The sequence below is a fragment of the Colius striatus genome, chromosome 19, assembly GCF_028858725.1.
Source record: "Colius striatus isolate bColStr4 chromosome 19, bColStr4.1.hap1, whole genome shotgun sequence".
NCBI classification, from domain to species: Eukaryota; Metazoa; Chordata; class Aves; order Coliiformes; family Coliidae; genus Colius; species Colius striatus.
Genome location: NC_084777.1, coordinates 6,472,407 through 6,490,000, shown reverse-complemented (window position 1 = coordinate 6,490,000; position 17,594 = coordinate 6,472,407). Strand labels below are relative to the sequence as shown.

The 17,594-nt window shown below is 62.5% G+C and overlaps 1 protein-coding gene across 2 annotated transcripts; it reads right to left on the bottom strand.

Moving 5' to 3' along the window:
- Window positions 1-726: 726 nt before the first annotated feature.
- Window positions 727-6,933, bottom strand: CERCAM (cerebral endothelial cell adhesion molecule). 2 transcript variants are annotated; one of them, XM_062011364.1, is made up of 13 exons: window positions 6,741-6,933; window positions 5,238-5,348; window positions 4,915-5,032; window positions 4,701-4,835; window positions 4,409-4,613; window positions 4,214-4,333; window positions 3,992-4,068; window positions 3,720-3,826; window positions 3,472-3,604; window positions 3,198-3,325; window positions 2,920-3,123; window positions 2,035-2,268; window positions 727-1,121 (listed from the first exon to the last, which is right to left on the bottom strand). In XM_062011364.1, exons 2-12 carry the CDS (start codon window positions 5,309-5,311, stop codon window positions 2,037-2,039), a joined length of 1,533 nt encoding a protein of 510 aa, XP_061867348.1. In that variant the 5' UTR covers window positions 5,312-5,348; window positions 6,741-6,933; the 3' UTR covers window positions 727-1,121; window positions 2,035-2,036. The 2 variants fall into 2 exon arrangements, with proteins under 2 accessions (XP_061867348.1, XP_061867347.1); XM_062011363.1 differs by having other exon boundaries at window positions 5,238-5,435; window positions 6,741-6,756.
- Window positions 6,934-17,594: the final 10,661 nt, after the last annotated feature.

The following is a 17,594-nucleotide window of genomic DNA, read 5'->3' as shown; positions in this document are numbered from 1 at the left end:
CAGGTCCCATGTGATCTCCTGGACCAGCTGGTTTCCTTCAGGAAGTCCCCACTGTAGCTGTAAAACCTGCCCCAAATTATGTTCTCCTGGGTCATTTGGTGGGCTCAGCCATCCTGCTGAGGGGCTCAGGTACTCAGGCTGTGACCCACCACCTCATGGCTTTCATCAAGCTGTGGGGAAAAGAGGGGCACAGCCTCCCAAATCCTCGCAGGCAGCAACCCACTGTCCCAGGCTGGGGAGAGGCAGCAGCTCTGGGGGTCTGGTGGGGAGCTCCCCTCTCCCCAACTCACCCAGCCTAGGACTGGTTGCAGACATTTTCTCCAGCCCAGAAAACCCTCTGTTTCAACCAAAGGTCATCCTGCTGAGGAGCTGATGAGGTTTAGCACCAAACAAGCCCAGGCTCTTGGACAGCAAACACCCTCCTCCTCTGGCCACAGAGGTGACAGCTGCTGGAGCCCAGCAGGACTCAGCTGCACATCTCAGCACTTGGGCTTTCAGTCCCAAGGCCAAACCAAGTGCCAAGGAGGGAAATTGTTTCCATTGGTGAGCTGAGCTCCCACCTCTTCTCTCCTAGGCTTCAAGGGAGAGCTCCAGCTCCCCACCCTCCCTCTTTCCCTCCCTTTTCCCATCACAGATTTCGTTCCCAAAGCAATTGCCCCTCCAGCCCCTGGCATCGCAGCTCCCAGGTGACCCAGCATGGGGCCATGGAGCACCCAGCACGGCAACTCAACCACAGTCTGCTTTAATCCTCCCTGGGCTTCAGTCCCGACACGGCCCAGGCAAGGGACAAGCTCGATCAGCAGCAGGAGGCCACATGTGTGAAGTCCCCAGCCTGAAAAAACACTCCCAAAAGTCCAAGTGTGTGGGAAATGGTGGAGTGGCCTCAGGCAGGGCAGCCCTGGAGATGTCCTCAGCAGCACCTGCTGCCCAGGCCCCTCTGCCTGGCAGGGACAGGGCTCGCCGGGAGCCCTGGGACTGATCCTGCCTGGGGTCGACTCGCCCTGTGCAGATTTGAAGGACCTGAGGGGATGTGTCCAGGGCAGCTGCATCTCTCAAGTGGGAGCCAGCAGGATCAGGCCACCGGCCCACGGTGCTCCCGGCTGGGTCACAGTCCCTTGTCCCTAGGAGAGGACACAAACATTAGCAGTCAGGGCAGGGGCCATCCCAGTGCCTTCACTCCTGCTGTAGAGGCGGTGGGAGGGCTGTTTTCCAGCCTCCCCCAGTCTGGCTGCTCCCAGGGAGGCTGTGCTGCCAGGACAGGCAGTCTCAGACGAGGAAAGTCTGACCCAGTGTTAACTGTGGCAGTGCTGCCATGAAACATATCCCTGTGAGATGCTCCCAGCTTTCCCCAAACCAGAGTGACTTCTGCAGGAGGCAAAGGAGCATCCCATTGTCCCTCCCTCACTTGAGGGGTTGGGGAGCAGTACAGATAGGGAGAACAGGACAAGTCCCAGGTCCCTGGTCCCTTCCAGCCTCGTGCAGCCCCACATGGGACATCTGTGTCCCCATCCCTTTCCCTGACTGGAATACAAGGTCTTTTCTCTTTTTCCATCAACACTTACCAGTACCTAAAGGGTGGGTGTCAGGGGCATAGAGTGCCACTTTTTTCTGTAGTGTTCAGTGAGAGGACAAGGGGTAATGGACATAATCTGGAACACAAACAGTTCCACTGGAACACAAGGAGAAGCTCCTTTGGTGCTGAGCTGAGGGAGCCCTGGCCCAGACTGCCCAGGGAGGGTGTGGAGGCTCCTTCTTGGGAGGTTTCCAAACCCACCTGGACACGTTCCCCCTGAGCGAGGGGAACCTGCTTGAGCAGGGGGTTGGGCTGGGTGAGCTCTGCAGGGTCCTTCCAACCCCCCCATCCTGATTCTATGATTCTCTGTTTCCTGATGCTTTCAGTCAGACAAGGAGAGCTGCTGCCACATGGCAAGAAACTCATATCCAGGATCCATCTGAACATAGTGCTGGCAGGCAGATGCTCCCCAGCCGCCCTGTCCCTGACCCCATAAGCCCAGGGCCCGCAGCCTCGCTCACCCTCAGAGCTCGTCGCGGGTGGTGGAGCGGAGGTGGCCGGTGCCCCGTGTGTCCCTCAGGGTCTTCTGTGAGCCAGCCCAGTCAGTCTTCTTGGAATCATCATCCCAGATGGTGGAGGTCTCGGTGTCGCTCAGCCAGTTGCTGTCCCCGGCATAGTGGGTGGGATAGACCAGGAGAGGGTGAGCCGAAAACACAAGCAGGTCCCGGGGGGCGAAGTGCTGCTTGTAATCCTCACTGGGGAAAGCAGAGTGGGACTGAGAAATTGGCTTGGAGAGCACGGCCTGGCAGTGAGAACATGGCTGGGAAACTACTGAGCAGGGGAAGGCCCCACTCCCAGGTCACAGCCACAGCACCAACCCACTCCTCTGTCTGCCTCCAGCCTCCCTTTCACACCCCCAGTGCCTCTGTTGCCCTGTCCTGCTCACCGGCTTCCCACACCCTCTCCCCCTAGACACCGTGCTCACCCAGACCCTAAATTGCCTTCCCCTCCTCAAACACAGCCTTGTCCAGGAAAAGGAGCACAGAGACGCCCCAAGATGGGGCTGAGACCCACAGCCAGGGTTGGGGAACCACACAGCCCCCCAGCACCAGGGTACAAGGAACTGCTCTCCCCTCGTCACGGGGCCAAGACCCCTTTGTGGAGCAGCACCGAGCCCCAGCTCTGTTCCCGCCCCATACTGGCAGGGGGCCATTTTCCAGCGGCAGCCAGGCCGTGGCCAGGGTGGAATGAGCTCATGCTGCAAATGTTTTCCTCCAGCATGAGTAACGTCGAGGCTGGGGGGGTGGAACCGGGAGGGACGGTGACGGCAGAGAAGAAACACATGGTCCCTGGCTGGTAGGGCCACGCCGCTCAGCCAGCAGCCCTGCTGCAGCCCTGCTCCTTACTTGGGGTGCCTGTCGTACATGATGGGCAAGAACTCGTCCACTGGCAGCATTTTGGAGAGAGGCTCGGCGGCCAGCAGCTTCTGTGCCCCGCGGAGGGAGATGGCGTAGGCCAGCGTCCAGTACGAGTACCCGGCCACCACCAGGTTATGCACCCCCTGCACGGCCTCCTCGTCCTCCGCGTTCACCTGCTTCCTCCCCAGGTAGCTGTGGGGCAGACGGGGAGCTGAGAGCCATCCCCAGAGACCCCCACCCCGTGTCCCCCTGGCCTCAGCACCTACATGAGGTCCCAGTCCTGCTGTGCCCCCTCCAGCTCCTCCATCAGCCGCCGCAGCCGTGCGGGGAAGGCGGCCTCGAAGCGCACGTCGTCCTCAAACACCACAGACTGCTCCAGCCCCCGGGACACAATCTGCAGGGAGAGGACAGAGGTGCAAACCCATCCCAGCACCATGCTGGGCCATAATGGGCCCACTCACCCTGCAGGACCCCCCTCTCATGACCTGGCAATGCTCACAGCCCCGTGCTGGTGGCCCGTAGGCCCCCAGAGCCTCGTACCTCCTTCCAGACATTGTAGTGGCTGAGGAAGCAGCCGACCTCGCCCTTGGTGAGCGTGCGGCCAGAGAAGGGGTCGTAGTACCCAGGGAGCAGGTCCACCCCCAGCACCTTGATGTCGCTGCTGTTGAGCGTGCTGCAAAGCAAGGGGCTGCATTGGCAAGGCATCTCCTCCCCAGCCACCCCGTCCCCTCCCCGGGGTGACATCAGAGGGGTCTGGCAGAGCAGGGCCATGGCCTCCCCCCAGTCACCTCCCGTCCACGGCGTCCACCACCCGCGGGGCGATCTCCAGCTCCCGCAGGGACTCCAGCATCCGCTGGCGACGGTCCGGCCTCCGCACCAAGTTGATGAGGAAGATCTGGTGAGAGAGAGCCCAAGGCAAAAGGCTGTCATGGGGACACACACAGCCTGTACGGCCACCACAGGATGTGTGATGGGGGGCTCGGGCAAAGCCTATGGTGAGCTTTGGACATAGCCAGAGGGATGGACAGGAGGACAAGGGGGAGGTCTGTTGGGCACTTACTTCATCAAAGCCCATTTTTGTGAGTGGCCTGGGGAGGAGGGAAATGTGCCTGGAGCGCTGCATGGGGGGGCCATCCACTGCAGAGAGAGGGGACACCCCTTCAGTGGAGCCCAAAACCCTCCTCGATGAGAACCAAGGCTAACAGTCCTGCCCCAGGGACCAGCAGCGGGTCCCCATCACCCCTGGGGCAGGGGACACCCCAGGGACCCTGCAGGGCCTCACCCATGGCCTCCAGCGTGAGATGCACAAAGTTGGCTTGCTCATCCTCCAGTGTCTGGTGAGCCTTCACGGGGACATTGATGTAGCCAAAGCGCTGCTGGTTGCACACCTGGACCTCTGCGCCTGCCGGGTGGGCTGGATGAGCACCTCAGTTCCCCCAGACCCCTCACTCCCTTCTCAGCACCTCGCCCCCCTCACCAGCCTCCTGGCAGGAGTAGGCAAAGACAATGATATCATCGAAGGCCCAGGTGTAGTTGGGATGGGGCGGGTAAAAAGCCAAGCGCGACGTCTCTTCCTTCCGCAGGTCAATCAGGAAGGTGGCGTAGACCATGGGGACGGCGAAGCAGCCCACCCGCTGCCGGTTCTTGGTGGGGAAGTAGTCGGCCGTCCGGCGGTAGTAGCCCTGTGACAAACCAGCGTGAGGCCTCCATGGCAGGGGGCTCTTCCACCGTGGGGGTGTCCCCTTCCCCGGGGCTCTCCAGGGACATACCTGGGGCGTGATGCCACACCAGAAGTTGGAGTAGAAGGTCTGCGAGTCCAGCATGGGAGCCACCACTGACACATTCTGAGCCATGAGAAACTTGAGGGTCTGGTTGTTGGTCAGGATGCTGTCGGTGTCCACGAACTGAGGGGACAGCACAGGTTCTGGAGGCACGGGGACGCCAGCCTCAGCCTCCACTCCACCGGTGCCTCATGTTCCTTACCAGGATGTAGTCTGCCTGCTGCTCCCGGGCATAGGTGAGAGCCTCCTGCTTCAGCCTCATCAGGTTTTCGTAGCGTTTGTCACTCCAGTGCTTGGGCCCGAGCTCGTCGGGGTAGGAGCTGGGTGGGGGGGAGGCAGGGGTTAACCCTGCTCCCTGGGAACGCACAACCTCTGTGCAGCAGCCGCATGCCGGCCTGCTGAGTCAGCCCAGCTCAGCCTCCATGAAGCCAGCTCCTCCTGGCAGCATCCCTGGAGAGCAGGGTGCTGCTCTGGGAGCCCCTCACCATGCATACCAACCCTCCCCCTGTGCTCCCCCAGCCTCACCTGGGCTCCTCCTGCACCTTCCAGGCCACCGAGTGATAATCCTTCCCCACCGCCCCCAGCCACTCCCGCAGCATCGCCGTCGTGTTGTCCGAGTTGTGGTCTGTCGCACACCTGGGGTGAGGGGGCATCAGCCTCGGGGGCCCCCTGCCCAGGGACAACCACAGCCCCTACCCCAGAAACACTCCAGGGACCCAGAGGCTGAGCCAGAAACGGACACATTTGGGCATGTACCATGTAATTTGAAGGAGCCCCGGCTGTGCTAGCAGGAGGGGGAAGGCGAACGGGTAATTTCTTCCCACAGCTCTCACCCTCTCAGTCCTTCCAGCCCAGCGGCAGCCCTGGCTGTGCTCTTCCCATCCCAGCTCTGTGGCTGCCCACCATAAACAGCATTGGAATACAGCAGCTTCATCCCCCTGCCTGTGCACCGAACTGCACTTCACAGCACCCACTGCACCCAACTGCACCCCACCACTCTGGCAGCCAGACAGACAGCAAAAATCAACCTCCCTAAACCTTTCCTTGCCCTGCACAGCCACCATTCCCAGCTCTCCCTCATGACGACGTTCACAGGGACTCCAGCACCAAGGGGGCTGAGCCCACAGTGCACCAGGGAAACCCCCAAGTTCCCACACCCCTCAGCACCCTCATCTTGTCCAAGAGCCCAGCCATCCCTGCCAGGACCCCCAGCCCAGTCATCCCTGCCAGGACCTGCCGCCAGCTCCACCCCCACCCCAAAAGCAGCTGCAGAAAAGTTTCCGACAAGCTCAGGCGAGAGACGGTAACAACAGCGGAGTGAAGAAGAGGAGAGGTGGGGGCTCCTCTCCCAGTCACCCCCCTAGCACGGTAAAAGAGGGTTTGGGGGAGTGTCTTTGAGGAAGGGGGTGTTGGGACTGAGAGCTGCAGGGAAGGCGAAAGAGAGTCTGTCCCTGATGATGCAGAACCCCCCCAGCTCAGGGCTTCTCTCCCTCATCAGCCCCACAGCTTCAGGAGGGGAAAGGTGGGGGTCCTACCCCTCACTGTGGGGCAGCAGCCGGCCCCTCCTGGTCCCTCCCAGGTCGAACAGCCAGGGCAGAGCCAGCCCTCACCCTTTGAGGCTGATGGAGGCTGTAACACCAGGCTCTCTATTCCTCCTGGAGATCTCCCAGAGGGTTCCCATTCTCCCTCCAGCCCCCATTCCCCCAGACATTCATTTCCTCCTCAGACCTCCATTACTCCAAGATCACCCCGAGTCCCCACCTCCCCCAATCTCCCCACCTCCCCACACCCTCCCTGCATTGTCCTTTGAGCCTCCACTCCCCTCAGCCCCCCATTCCCCCCGTAGTCCCCTCTATCCCCCAGCACTCTCCTCTCCTCCTCGCATCCCCATTCCCCAGGCGGAGGGGGCTCCCCGTTACTCCCGGTGACCACAGCACCCCAGCTTCCCCCGAGGGTCTCCATTCCCCTACAGCCCCCTCCTACCCCCTGCTCCCCCCCGCCGCCCCCGAGGGGGTCCGATCCGCTCACCACAGGGCGATGCTCCCCGTGGGATAGTCCAGGCGCTCCAGCGCTCCCAGGCAGTGGGGCAACGAGTGCTGGGCGTTACGGGCCAGGAGGGCGAGTACCAGCCGCGGGGGCACCGGCCCTGGCCCGGGCTCGGTGGCGGTGGCCAGCAGCAGGAGCAGGGCGCAGAGCGGCCCCGGGGCTCCCGGGGCTCCCATGGCGGCGGCGGGCGGAGAAGGGGCGGGCGGAGACCCGCGGCGCTCCGCGCACCCCCCGCCCCTGGCCCGGCCCCGGAGAGCCCCGGGGGCGGGTTTGGGTTTCTTTAAATAAAGCCGGGATCGGTAAACAGTCCCGGGAGCGAGAGGCCAGGGGGACATGCCGGTACCCCGGCCTGAGGATGCTCGGTGTGCCCGCCACCCCCCATCCAGCTCCCCCACCGGCTCCGTTTCGGGTGGGTGAGCGGTGGGGAAGCAGATGGGTGGAAAGTAGATGGGGAGGTGGGCTGGTGGCCAGGAGGCTTACAGCCAGAAGGCTCATGGTCAGGGGAGCTTAAAGCCAGGGCTTGAGGCTGGGGGGAGGTGAGGGGGTGTTGTGCATGTGTCCAGGGTGGGTCACGGTCAAGGGGGCTCATGGCTCTCCCCTCACAGGCCAAGTCACCCAGCCACGTCCCACCCGAGCTGCCCTCGGTGGCTGCGCCTCTGCAGCTCCCCCCGTGTGTCTGACACGTGTCCCAGCCACAGGCAGCCCCGTGGCCTTTGGGACACTTGGCCCAACCCTCTAGTTGACCACCCAGACCATAAATACATTCCTCAGCTCCTGGAGCAAGCACAGGTTGGGAGGAGGCCTCGTTCTGGGCAGCAACAACTCCAGGCACCCCAGCAGCAGTGCTGGGCAGCCTTCAAAGCAGTGGCACCCGAGCCCTCCCCAGGGGATGGGGGTCACACGTGGCCAGACGTGCACCCACCTGCAGCAAGGCAAGGGCTTGACTGGGGGGCTGCTCTCACTACCTCCCCCAGTCCCCCCACTCTCCCAGACCTCTGGTGAACCATCCAGGAAGATCTGAAAGAAGTACCCAAGGGGAGAGAAGGGTAAGCAGGGAACCCTGTGGCTGCTGCAGGGAGAGAAAAACTGTTTGCAGCCCCAGCTCAGACAAGTATTCCAGGGCAGGGCTGGGTGCCAGGCAGCTGGGCGCTCCCCGGCCATGCAGAGGAGCTGCGGGACAGGAGAAGGACCTCAAGAACCGCGCACAACCGACCTCTACAATCCGGATCCCACTCGTGTCCGGAGCCCACTCGTGTCTGGAGCCCCCTCCCCCACGTGTGCAGCCCCTGGGAGGGCCGGCTGGGGAGCAGCCCCCCTCTCCTCCGCAGGAGCCCCCCGAGCGTGGCCCCCACGCCTGGAGGGGGATTGAGCCGGAGGCAGGGCCGCCGAGAGAGGGGATGCCCGCGGAGCCCACGGCTGCCCAGTCCCGCGGGGACACCCCCGACCGCCCCCCCGTAGCCCGGCCCCGCACTCGGCCGCTGCTGCCACCTCCCGGCACCGCGCACCGGCGGCCGGGCTGATCCCAGCTCCCGCAGCCCTGCAACCGCATGGCCCTTCACCCGCGTATCCCTGCACACCCACATCCTTGCACCTCCACATCCCTGCATCTCCACATCCCTGCACCCCCACATCCCTGCACCCCCACATCCCTGCACCTCCACATCTCTGCATCCCTTGTCCTCACCATCCCTGTGTTCCTACATCCCTTCTCATCTTCATCCCTGCTTCCCCCCTACACCCCCACACCCCTCCATACTCTCCTGGGAGTCTCAGAGGTCCCTGCCCAGCCCTCAGCACCTCATAGACTCACCCCTTATGGACTGAGGAGGGAGAGGCTGCTCCATCCCCTCCTCCCGCAGGACAGGCAGAGGATGAGGCTGTGATCACCATGCCCTGAAGTGGGGAAACTGAGGCATGGCCCTGTGTAACATGCAGCATCAGATGGGATGGGATAAAGCACTCTGCACCCACCCTCCCCAGGTGAGGCCAGAATTCCTCAGCCCACCTGCTCCCCACAGCCTGGGTGCTGCAGGGCTTGTAACAGCCCCTCAGAGTGATCTCAGGGAGAAGGATGAGGCTACATCTGGAGTCCTGTGTCCAGTTCTGGGCTCCTCAGTTCAAGAAAGGGAACTGCTGGAGAGAGGCCAGTGCAGGGCCACCAAGATGATCAGGGGTGGGTAACATCTCTCTAATGAGGAAAGGCTGTGGGACCTGGGGCTGTTCAGCCTGGAGAAGGCTGAGGGGGGACATAACACCACCTAAAGGGTGTGTGTCAGGGGGATGGGGTGACACTTCTTGCTATAGTGTCCAGTGACAGGTCAAGGGGTAATGGACATAAACTGGAACACAAACAGTTCCACTGGAACACAAGGAGACACTCCTTTGGTGCTGAGCTGAGGGAGCCCTGGCCCAGGCTGCCCAGGGAGGGTGTGGAGGCTCCTCAAGAAGTTTCCAAACCCACCTGGACACATTCCTGTGCTCCCTGAGCACAGGGGGTTGGGCAGATGAGCTCTGGAGGTCCCTTCCAACCCCACTATTCTATGATTCCATGAAGGGGAAAGCAGAGGTTACCTGCCAGGACATCTGCTGCGTGGTCCTAGAGGTGATGACCAGCCGGCTCTGCGCTGTGCCTCAGCTCCTCCATCCCCACCACTGCTGACACAGGGCTGTGACAAGCCCTACACCCCACAGCAGCACCAGCAGGAGTGTGGCACATCCTCACAAGGCCCAGACTGTCCCCACAGCTCCACACTCCCATGGCAATACCTGTAGCACAGAACCAACATCAGACCCAAAATCATCCCACCTGGGAAAGCCCCTTCCCACCCCCACAGTGCAGGGCAGGCAGCAGCCCTGTGTGATATTTCCAGCTGTGTGTTTTCTCTTTTTTTTTTTTTTTACAGCAAAAAGTTGCTTTTGGACCAGGGGCTGAGGTTTTTGGTCACCTCCTGCCAATTCCAACCCTTCCTCGCCATTTTCTGGGATTTTCTGTGAAGCCTTTTTAAAGCTCCAGGTTCTTCAAACATCATATTTTTTTTTTCTGCTTCAAAGGGCTCAGGTTTGGTTGCAAAAACCCCCAAATATATAAAGAGATAGACATAGACACATGTACATGTCAATTCTGTTGTATAATACGACCCTAGTTCCCCCAACCATCACCTATTTTTATTAAACCCACCCAGGGGCCAGGCTGTCCTCCCAGGTCCATGGTGCCCCTGAGGGTCCCCATGCCATGGCACTGCTCAAGTGATGTTGTCCCCTCCAGACCACTCTGATTCATCCAGCCCCACAATCCCATCCCACTTCCCAGGTGGGGAAACTGAGGCACGGACCCCACACATCCTCCCAGGCAGCAAAGCCCGGACCCAAGGGAGTGCATGTGACCCCACCATGCTCCTGCCCTGCCCCCATCCAGAGCCATTCCAGCTGTTTTTGCCTCTCTCCAGCTGTTGGGCAGCTCAGGAGGCCCACACTCCTCTCCCAGATGGGTTTTCCTTCCAGGTCTCTGCTAAAGCCATCGGCTCTGCTTTCCCCCTCAACAGGCTGGACGTGGCTTCCACAGCAGGCAGAAAACACAGGGCTTCCCATCCAGGAAAATCCAAGGGGATTTTGGCCACCTTGAGGGGGATTTGGGCCATCCGCCATCCTGGGGGGGATTTTGGCCACCCAAGGGGGATTTTGGCCCACCCAAGAGATGCTCTGCCAGAGGAGCTGGAGGCAGCAGTGGCAGCATCCCCATGGCAGTCACTGGACCCAGGGAGATCCCTGGCACCATAAATGAGGCAGAACCACATCCCAGCTGTGCCTCCTCCCCCCAGCCTGGGGGGTTCCTGGTGGGCTGTGAAGATGTGGGGGGAGAAGCCCTTCTCTGGGACCCTCCCTCTTTGTGCCCCTCTTGGAGCAGGGAGCTGGGGGAGGTGCAGGATGCTCTGCTCCACCTTTGAGGCACCACCATGCTCAGAGCCATGTTCAAGCCATGTGGGCATGTCCCTCCTGGGTGGTACAGACAGCTCAGCCCCAAAAAGATACCTTTTTTCCCCAGGATGGGCCACATCTGCCAGTATCAGAGCCAGCAGTGCCCAGGGACAGCGTCCTCTGGCTCTGGGTGTCAAAAGAGACCTCTGGAACCCATCAACCCCGGGAGTGGGCAGAGGGACACCTCCTTCAGCAAGGAGAAACTGAGGCAGGAGGCTGCTCCAGCCCCTCTGGGCAGGGAGAGGCTGCACATCTCTCTGAGGCTTCACGCTGGGGACGATGGGGAGCTGCTCTGTGTCCCCACTGCACCCTCTCAGAGGGACAGCAACAGAGGGGGATCCCAACGGGACAGGACCCCTCCGCCACACGCTGACCCACATGCTCCCATCCCCTCCATCCCCTCCCTCCTCTCCTCCTCGGCAGAGCTGATGGTCGGTCCCTGTCCCAGCCCGGGGCAGCTGTGACCACAAACAAAGCTGTCCCCTTCAGCACAATGCCCTTCTGTCCCCCCCAGATGCTGACCGCTGGGGTGGGCAGCGGCTGGGCTGGAGGCGTCGAGGGGCCGTGCCAGGCCCCCGCTGGCAGGGGACAATGTTGGCAGTGATGGAGAGTAGGTATTTCAAAAGGTTTTGTTTTCGGGTTGACCCGCCGAGCCGGTGTGACCCCGCAGCCCCCCACCCAGCCCTGCTCCTCCGTCCCAATAGAAACCGGCCACATTCCTGACCTCGGGAGGGGGGGGAAGTTTCAAACCTCCCCGGGAAGGAGACAATGGGGGTGTCAGGGCAGTGATTTAGGAGGGAGGGGGGACTCTTTCCATCACAAAGGCGAGACAAAGGCGCTCGGCGCTGGGAAAGGGGCTTCGGCGGCGGCTCAGGAGCAGGGCCACGGTATTGTGCCTGGGGCCGGCCTCGGCGGCACAGCAGCCCGGGCCCACCGGCGCCCACCGGATCTCACCAGACCCTCCATCCCATTCCCTACCACAGCCTTGCCCGTGGCCACCCCGGGGACCCGGGTCTGGCGGCTTCGTGGGTGTCACCATCACCCAGGGTGGGAAGGAGCGAGTCCCTCATCTCCATGTGGGATGGCTGGGACAGCCCCAGCTCCCCACAGCACCCCACACCCGCGGGACTGGCAGGGACTAGCCCGTGCCAGGGGGCTGTGGGCACCGCACGGGCTGGGGCTCACACCGGGGCCAGGGCCCTGCTGGGCAGCTGTCCCTGGTGTGGGGGGACACGCAGCCCCAGAGCCTCCCCCTGCATCAGCCCTCCCCGGGTGTTCAGGGCCAGGGTCCCACTCTTCTCTCTCCGGGCTTGTCCCGGGGCCGAGGGCCAGGCGAGGGATGTGCCAGGCTCCTCTGTGCCCCTCTCAAAGGGGCTTTGTGCGCCCCGGGGCCGCCGGTGCCCAGCACCACTCACCACCACCGGCACGGGCACCGGTGCCCACCCTGCCCTCATCCCACCGCCTGCACCTCCCAAACCCCCTCTCTTTCCAAGTGCCCCCTGCCCCGACCCTCCTCCCCCATCCCTGGGGGGCTCAACCCCAAACCGTAGCAACCTCCCCCTAAAAAACCAAAAAGCCGGGAAACTGCTGGAGCAGCAGACGCCCAACTTACAGTGTCCTCTGCCGCCGAGCTGAGCCGCGCCCGCGGCCGGCGTCCCGGAGCCGGAGGGCTCGGAGCCTGCACGGACAGCGGCCTTTCTACGGGAGAAATATTTTTCTCTTGGTGCGGGAAGGATGATCCGGAGGAAAAGCTGGAAACAAGTTCATTGGCTTTTCTCTCGCTCCCTCTCCTTGCCCTAATTTTTATTTTCCTGGCAGCTGGCGGGAGGAAGGGAGCTGGCAAGGTGATGCTTTTTTGGGAAGAGTGGAACTGCCGGTGAAAGAGGCGATTCACGGCGCTGGGAGCCTGGGAACGCCGAGCGCCGGGGCGGGGAGGGGATGGGATGGGATGGGGGGGCCGGCGGGAGGGCGGGAGCCTGGTCACCGACCGCCGTGCGGGGCTGAGCAGCGTGCGGGGCTGAGCAGCGTGCGGGGCTGAGCAGCGTGCCCGGGCTCGTGGCCGAGAGGAGGCCGACTCGCTGGCAGGTGGAGGGGCGCCGGCGGGATGCACCCGAAAGCCAATGACATCATGTTGTGGGTTTGGTTCGTTTGGGGTGGTGTTTTTTTTTTCTACAGCATGAAATGTAATTTGCAGACGATGTCCCCGGCTGCCCGCGAGCACTGGGGCTCGGCAGCGAGGAGCAGGATGGGGTCCCCCCAGGATCCCAGGAGGGAGCGCAGGATGGGGCCCACGGCTTCATCTTTCTTTTTTCTTCTTTTGGGGTCAGAAAAGCTCTATTTTAGTCCCTAACTCACGGGTGCTGTGCCAGGGGCTCCCCATCCCGCGGAAGGCAGGTCCGGCCGGCGCTGAGCAGCCCGCAGCCCGGCGGAGCCGGCGCCAGCGCCCGGCGGGGACCCCCATCCCCACGGCGGGGACCCCCATCCCCACGGCGGGGCAGGATCCGGCCGCGGCCGCCCAGCCCGGGACGGCTCCTTTCGCCTCTTCCCTCTTAATTTTGTTTAGAAACTTGTCAGGTTGGTACATAAAGGAGGTGGAAAGATCAATCCCGGCTTTTCATCAGTGTGGGAAAAAGTATTTCACTAATCCATATTTATTGGTGTAAGGAGCTGGGAGGGGGGGGAAGGGCGAGAGACCCTAACGGTCAGGAGCAAAGGACAGAAGGGACAGTTTAAGGCTGCCCTTTTCGGAGAGGTCACATGTCACCAAAATCTTTCGGTTGTCTCGGGATTGGTTACATTCTGTTCTCTTTTTTTCTATTGAGGTTGCCAAGCAACTGGCTAAGACCAGCCAAGATATTTTCTTTATTACAAGTGGAGCAGAAAGCAGCAAGGAGGAGAGAGATAAAAAAAAAGGGGGGGGGGGCAGAGAAGAGAAGTTTAGACAATTAACATTTATAGGATCACATAACTTCATTAACTTGGCCGAGATTTGGGAAAGAGACTTCAAAAAAAAAGGGGGGAGGGGGTTAGCGTTAGGAATTAAAGTGAGTTAAAAGGGCGGCAGGTCCAGGGCTAAAACAATGCGGTGGCACCGGGGAGCAGTGACAGGGCTTCCCTCCGGGGGGTCCCGCTGCAAGGAGCCGGCCTGGCCCGGGTGATGGCTGCAATACAGCCCAGGGGCCTTCAGCTGCTGCTGCTGCTGTCCTTTCAGTTCTTTAAATGCCGGCCTGCTTTGCGTTTTCACCCTGCCAGGCCTTGGGTTCATCAGTCAGAGCGCTGGCAGGGGGTGGGGGGGATGCAGGACAGCCCTTGGGAGGGAGGTGGTGTGTGGCTGTGGCAGGAGCTGGGCATCCTCCTGGCCCCTGCCATGACATGGGGCAAAGGCTGCAGGGAAGTGGTTGTCCCCAGTCCCTGTGACACCTTTGTGCTTCTGCAGGGCAGGCAAAACCTTCCAGGGCCAGCAATGGGCCTCCGTGGATGAGCCGCCCCTGGCTGCAGATCGCCTGTTCTGATGGTCCAAGCTCAGGGCTCAGGCCTGACACCATCCCAGGGCTGTCCCCTGCCCCAGGCCCAGCCCCACCGTGGGCAGGGGACATGGCTGCGGGACGGGGACCCGAACTGGGTTCACCTCGTTGCTCTGTGGGCCCCGAGCTGCTCTGAGCATCCCTGGGGCCACAGGAATTTCTCTCCTAGCACCAATCCATCCTGGTCCCCATGCAGCCAGCTCCTGTGTGAGACACCGGGGGAGGTGAGGAGGGGCAGGAACTTCCTGACAACCCCCCCCGGGCCCCGCACACCCCCCCAGCCCCCGCGGATTCTGCTCAGGGCCCCCAGCAATACCCAGGGCAGCGGTGGGCAGCGATGGGATGAAGGCAGGGGCCGGCCCCACACTCTTCCCCACGGCTGCGGGGACCCCCGGCAGTCGGGGCTGGGGGGGCCCCGGGCAGGGAGAGGCAGGCGATGCCCCTGCTCTCCTGGCCAGAGCCCGCAGCTGCCGGCCTGGCAAGTCGGTAATATTCATTAGGGGGAAAACAATGAGTGGTTTCTATCCCCAGCACTTTCCCTGCCGTGGGGGGCCGGGGTGGGGTGCAGGTGACCCCATACCCCACGGGGGACCCGGGCAGTGTCACTCCCGCGGCAGCAGGACCGAAGGGGGGGAGAGAGGTCCCCAGTGGGGACCGAGGGTGTGTGGGGGAGTGTGGGAGGAGACCCCAGCCTGGCCCGGTGTCTCGGGGGAGACCCCCACAAGCCCGGGTGGGGCCCGTCCCGGATCTGGACGCCAAGACCCCCGAGCCCAGGCGCACCCCGAGCCCCGGCCCCGGGAGGATGCGGGGGCTGCGGGCCGGGCCGTGCCGGGCCGGGGGCTCGGGTTTGGGAGCTGTGTCTTTAAGAGATGGCTGGCTCCAGGTTGCAGCTGCTGTTTCTGTGCTATAGAGACAGTGGAGATTCATTACTCCTAAAACACAATGGGCATTTATCACCCCGTGGTGTTATTCAAATCCAGTACCAATTGAAGGTCATCCCCATTCTTTTCTCGCCGGCTCTGCAACACATTTATTGTTGGGCCGTTCAACTAAAAGCCCTGCCCGGCCCCGGCGCAGCCCGCAGAGCCCCGGTGTGCGCATCCCTCCCGGGCGGATTTGGGACTCTCCCGGCTGGATACGGCGTGGAGGACGAGGGGCAGCGGCGGGGCGGCGGGGCTCGGCCCGGGGCCGGCGGCAGGTGCAGCGCTCGCCCCCGCCGTTGTGCCCCGCCGAGCCGCCCGCTCCGCCCCCGCGGGACGCACTTTCCGCGCCCCGTGGAAACTCGGAGCCCCGTGGGCAGCGCCGGGGCTGCTCGGGCAGCCCGGGGACCGCCGCTCGCCCTCGGCCCTCCCCCGAGGGGGAACCTGCCCGGCCCCGCCGCGGAGCGGCCGCGGCCACCGGCACCGGCGCGGGGGAGCGCCGGCAGCGGGGCCGGGATTTTCCCCGGCTGGAGAGGGGTGATTTGTTCCCAACTTCGCAGGAGCCGCTCGGTGAGAAGGGGAGAGGGGAGAAGCCTGGATTTTCTCTTTTTCTTTTCTTTTTATTATTATTACGAATATTTTCCTCCCTCACCTTTGGGCGTTTATAAACCGCGGCGATATTTTTCGAAGTGCCTGAATTTTGAGGGCGATCCGCTTGGAACTGGTTAATTCTCGGAGGCAGGAGCGCAGCGCGGGGCCGGGGGTCTGTGCCCGCACCCGGCGGCATCGCCCCCGCCGAGCCCTGGGGCTGCCGGAGGCACCGAGCCCGCACCGAGCCCGCACCGAGCCCGCACCGAGCCGGGGCTGCTCCGCCGGCGCTGGATCGCGGCTTTTCGTTCTCTGGATTTTTTCTCTCGTTCCTTTTTTCCCCGCTTGATTCGGGTTTGATTTTTTTTTAATTTATCTTTTATTTTTTCTTTCTTTTTTTTTAAACAACGGCCGTGGTTTTTTTTATTCTTTATGGCTTTTTTTTTTCCCGGAGGGGGAAGAAACGAGTTGATGAATTTCCCCCCTCGCGGTGCCGTTAAACCGAACCCAGTGCGAAGCGCGGCGGCTGCGCTAGAAACTTGTTGGGGCCGAAGAAGCGGCTCCGGGGGCGGCGGGAGAGGGGAGGGGGGCTGGGGGGGGGGGGATCCCTGTGTCCTTCTTTTCCAGGCTCCAAACGGATTCCCCCTGGACGATCCCGCGAGCCAAGGACGGGAATCTCCGCTCCTGATTGTCCAAACGCAATTCTTGTGCGATGGAGCCCTGCGAATCAAGAATTGTGTCTGGACATCGGTAGCAGAGAGTCCAGCTCCGCCGGCGGGGCTCCCCGGAGGTGCGGCGGAGCGGAGGAGGAAGGATGGAGCTTCCCCGGCCTCGGGGCACGGCAAGGTAACGGCTCCCGGTGCAGCGGGGGAAGCCTCGGCGGGGATTTCAAGGAAACCGAACACCGGCGGCGGCTCCGCGACGCTCGGCGCTGCCCGGGGCTCCGTCCTAATGCGGCAAACACCGGCCGGCTCCTCGCCGGGCCGGGGCCGGACCACACAGGGATGCGGGGCCCGGGCAGGGATGCGGGGCCCGGGCCGGGGGCTCCGGCGCTTCGCCGGGCGCGGCGGGTGGGTGTCCCGGCCCCGCGGCTCCGTCCCGGTTTATCCATTCTGCAATTTATTTCTTTATTTATTAAAATCGCATTTTCATTTCGTTTATTTCGGCGTGCATTTGGCCCTGGGGCACGGAGGGGATCCCTCTGCACCGGGGGCTGCGGTCCCCACTCGCCGGGACATCCTCTTCTTCCTCCTCTCGCCGTCGCCCCCACTCGCCCCGGGCACACGGAGGAAGCTCCGGATGTGCCGGGTCTCTGCCAAGCCCGGGACTGTCCCTGCCACTCGGGCTGTCCCCAGCCGAGGGCTGCGGGCCCGGAGGTGGGAGCAGGGCCCGGAGGAAGGCGTCCACAGCGGCATCGTGACTCCGCCAGCCAAGAGACTCAGCCCGGGCTGCCAAGGAAACCCAGGAGGAGGAGGGAAGCATGACAAGATCCCAGCAAAATCTCACCAGGAGCATATCTAGGGCAGCGCTGGAGGAAGAGAATGTTTTAGAAAGCTTTTATTTCAGAAACTTTGTGTTGTTACAGGATTTTGCTGTACCCCTCTCCTCCCCTCCCCTGACCTCCCTCATCTTCCCATTTCTAGGGTTTTTTTTCTAGCAATGATTGGCAGCTTTTTCCTACAGCCAGAGCTCAGCCATCTGGGTCTACCTGCACTAGCAAGGGGAGTAACTCCTCCTGGGGCTGGAGCTTGTCCTGGCCGGGGGGGAGGAACAGCCAAGCCCAACTGAAGGCGAAAACGCGGCGTAGAGACAGGGCGGCAGCGCTGAAG

Bases quoted from the DNA above. Each gene is read 5' to 3' on its own strand.
- CERCAM (XM_062011363.1), bottom strand. From the start codon at position 5,365: ATGCCCCCTCACCCCAGGTGTGCGACAGACCACAACTCGGACAACACG. The intron at 3,326-3,471 runs GTACGAGGCTCT...CTCTCCCTGCAG, and splicing joins ACTACAATGTCTGGAAGGAG to ATTGTGTCCCGGGGGCTGGA. The intron at 3,124-3,197 runs GTAGGTGCTGAG...TCTGCCCCACAG, and splicing joins CAGCAGGACTGGGACCTCAT to CTACCTGGGGAGGAAGCAGG.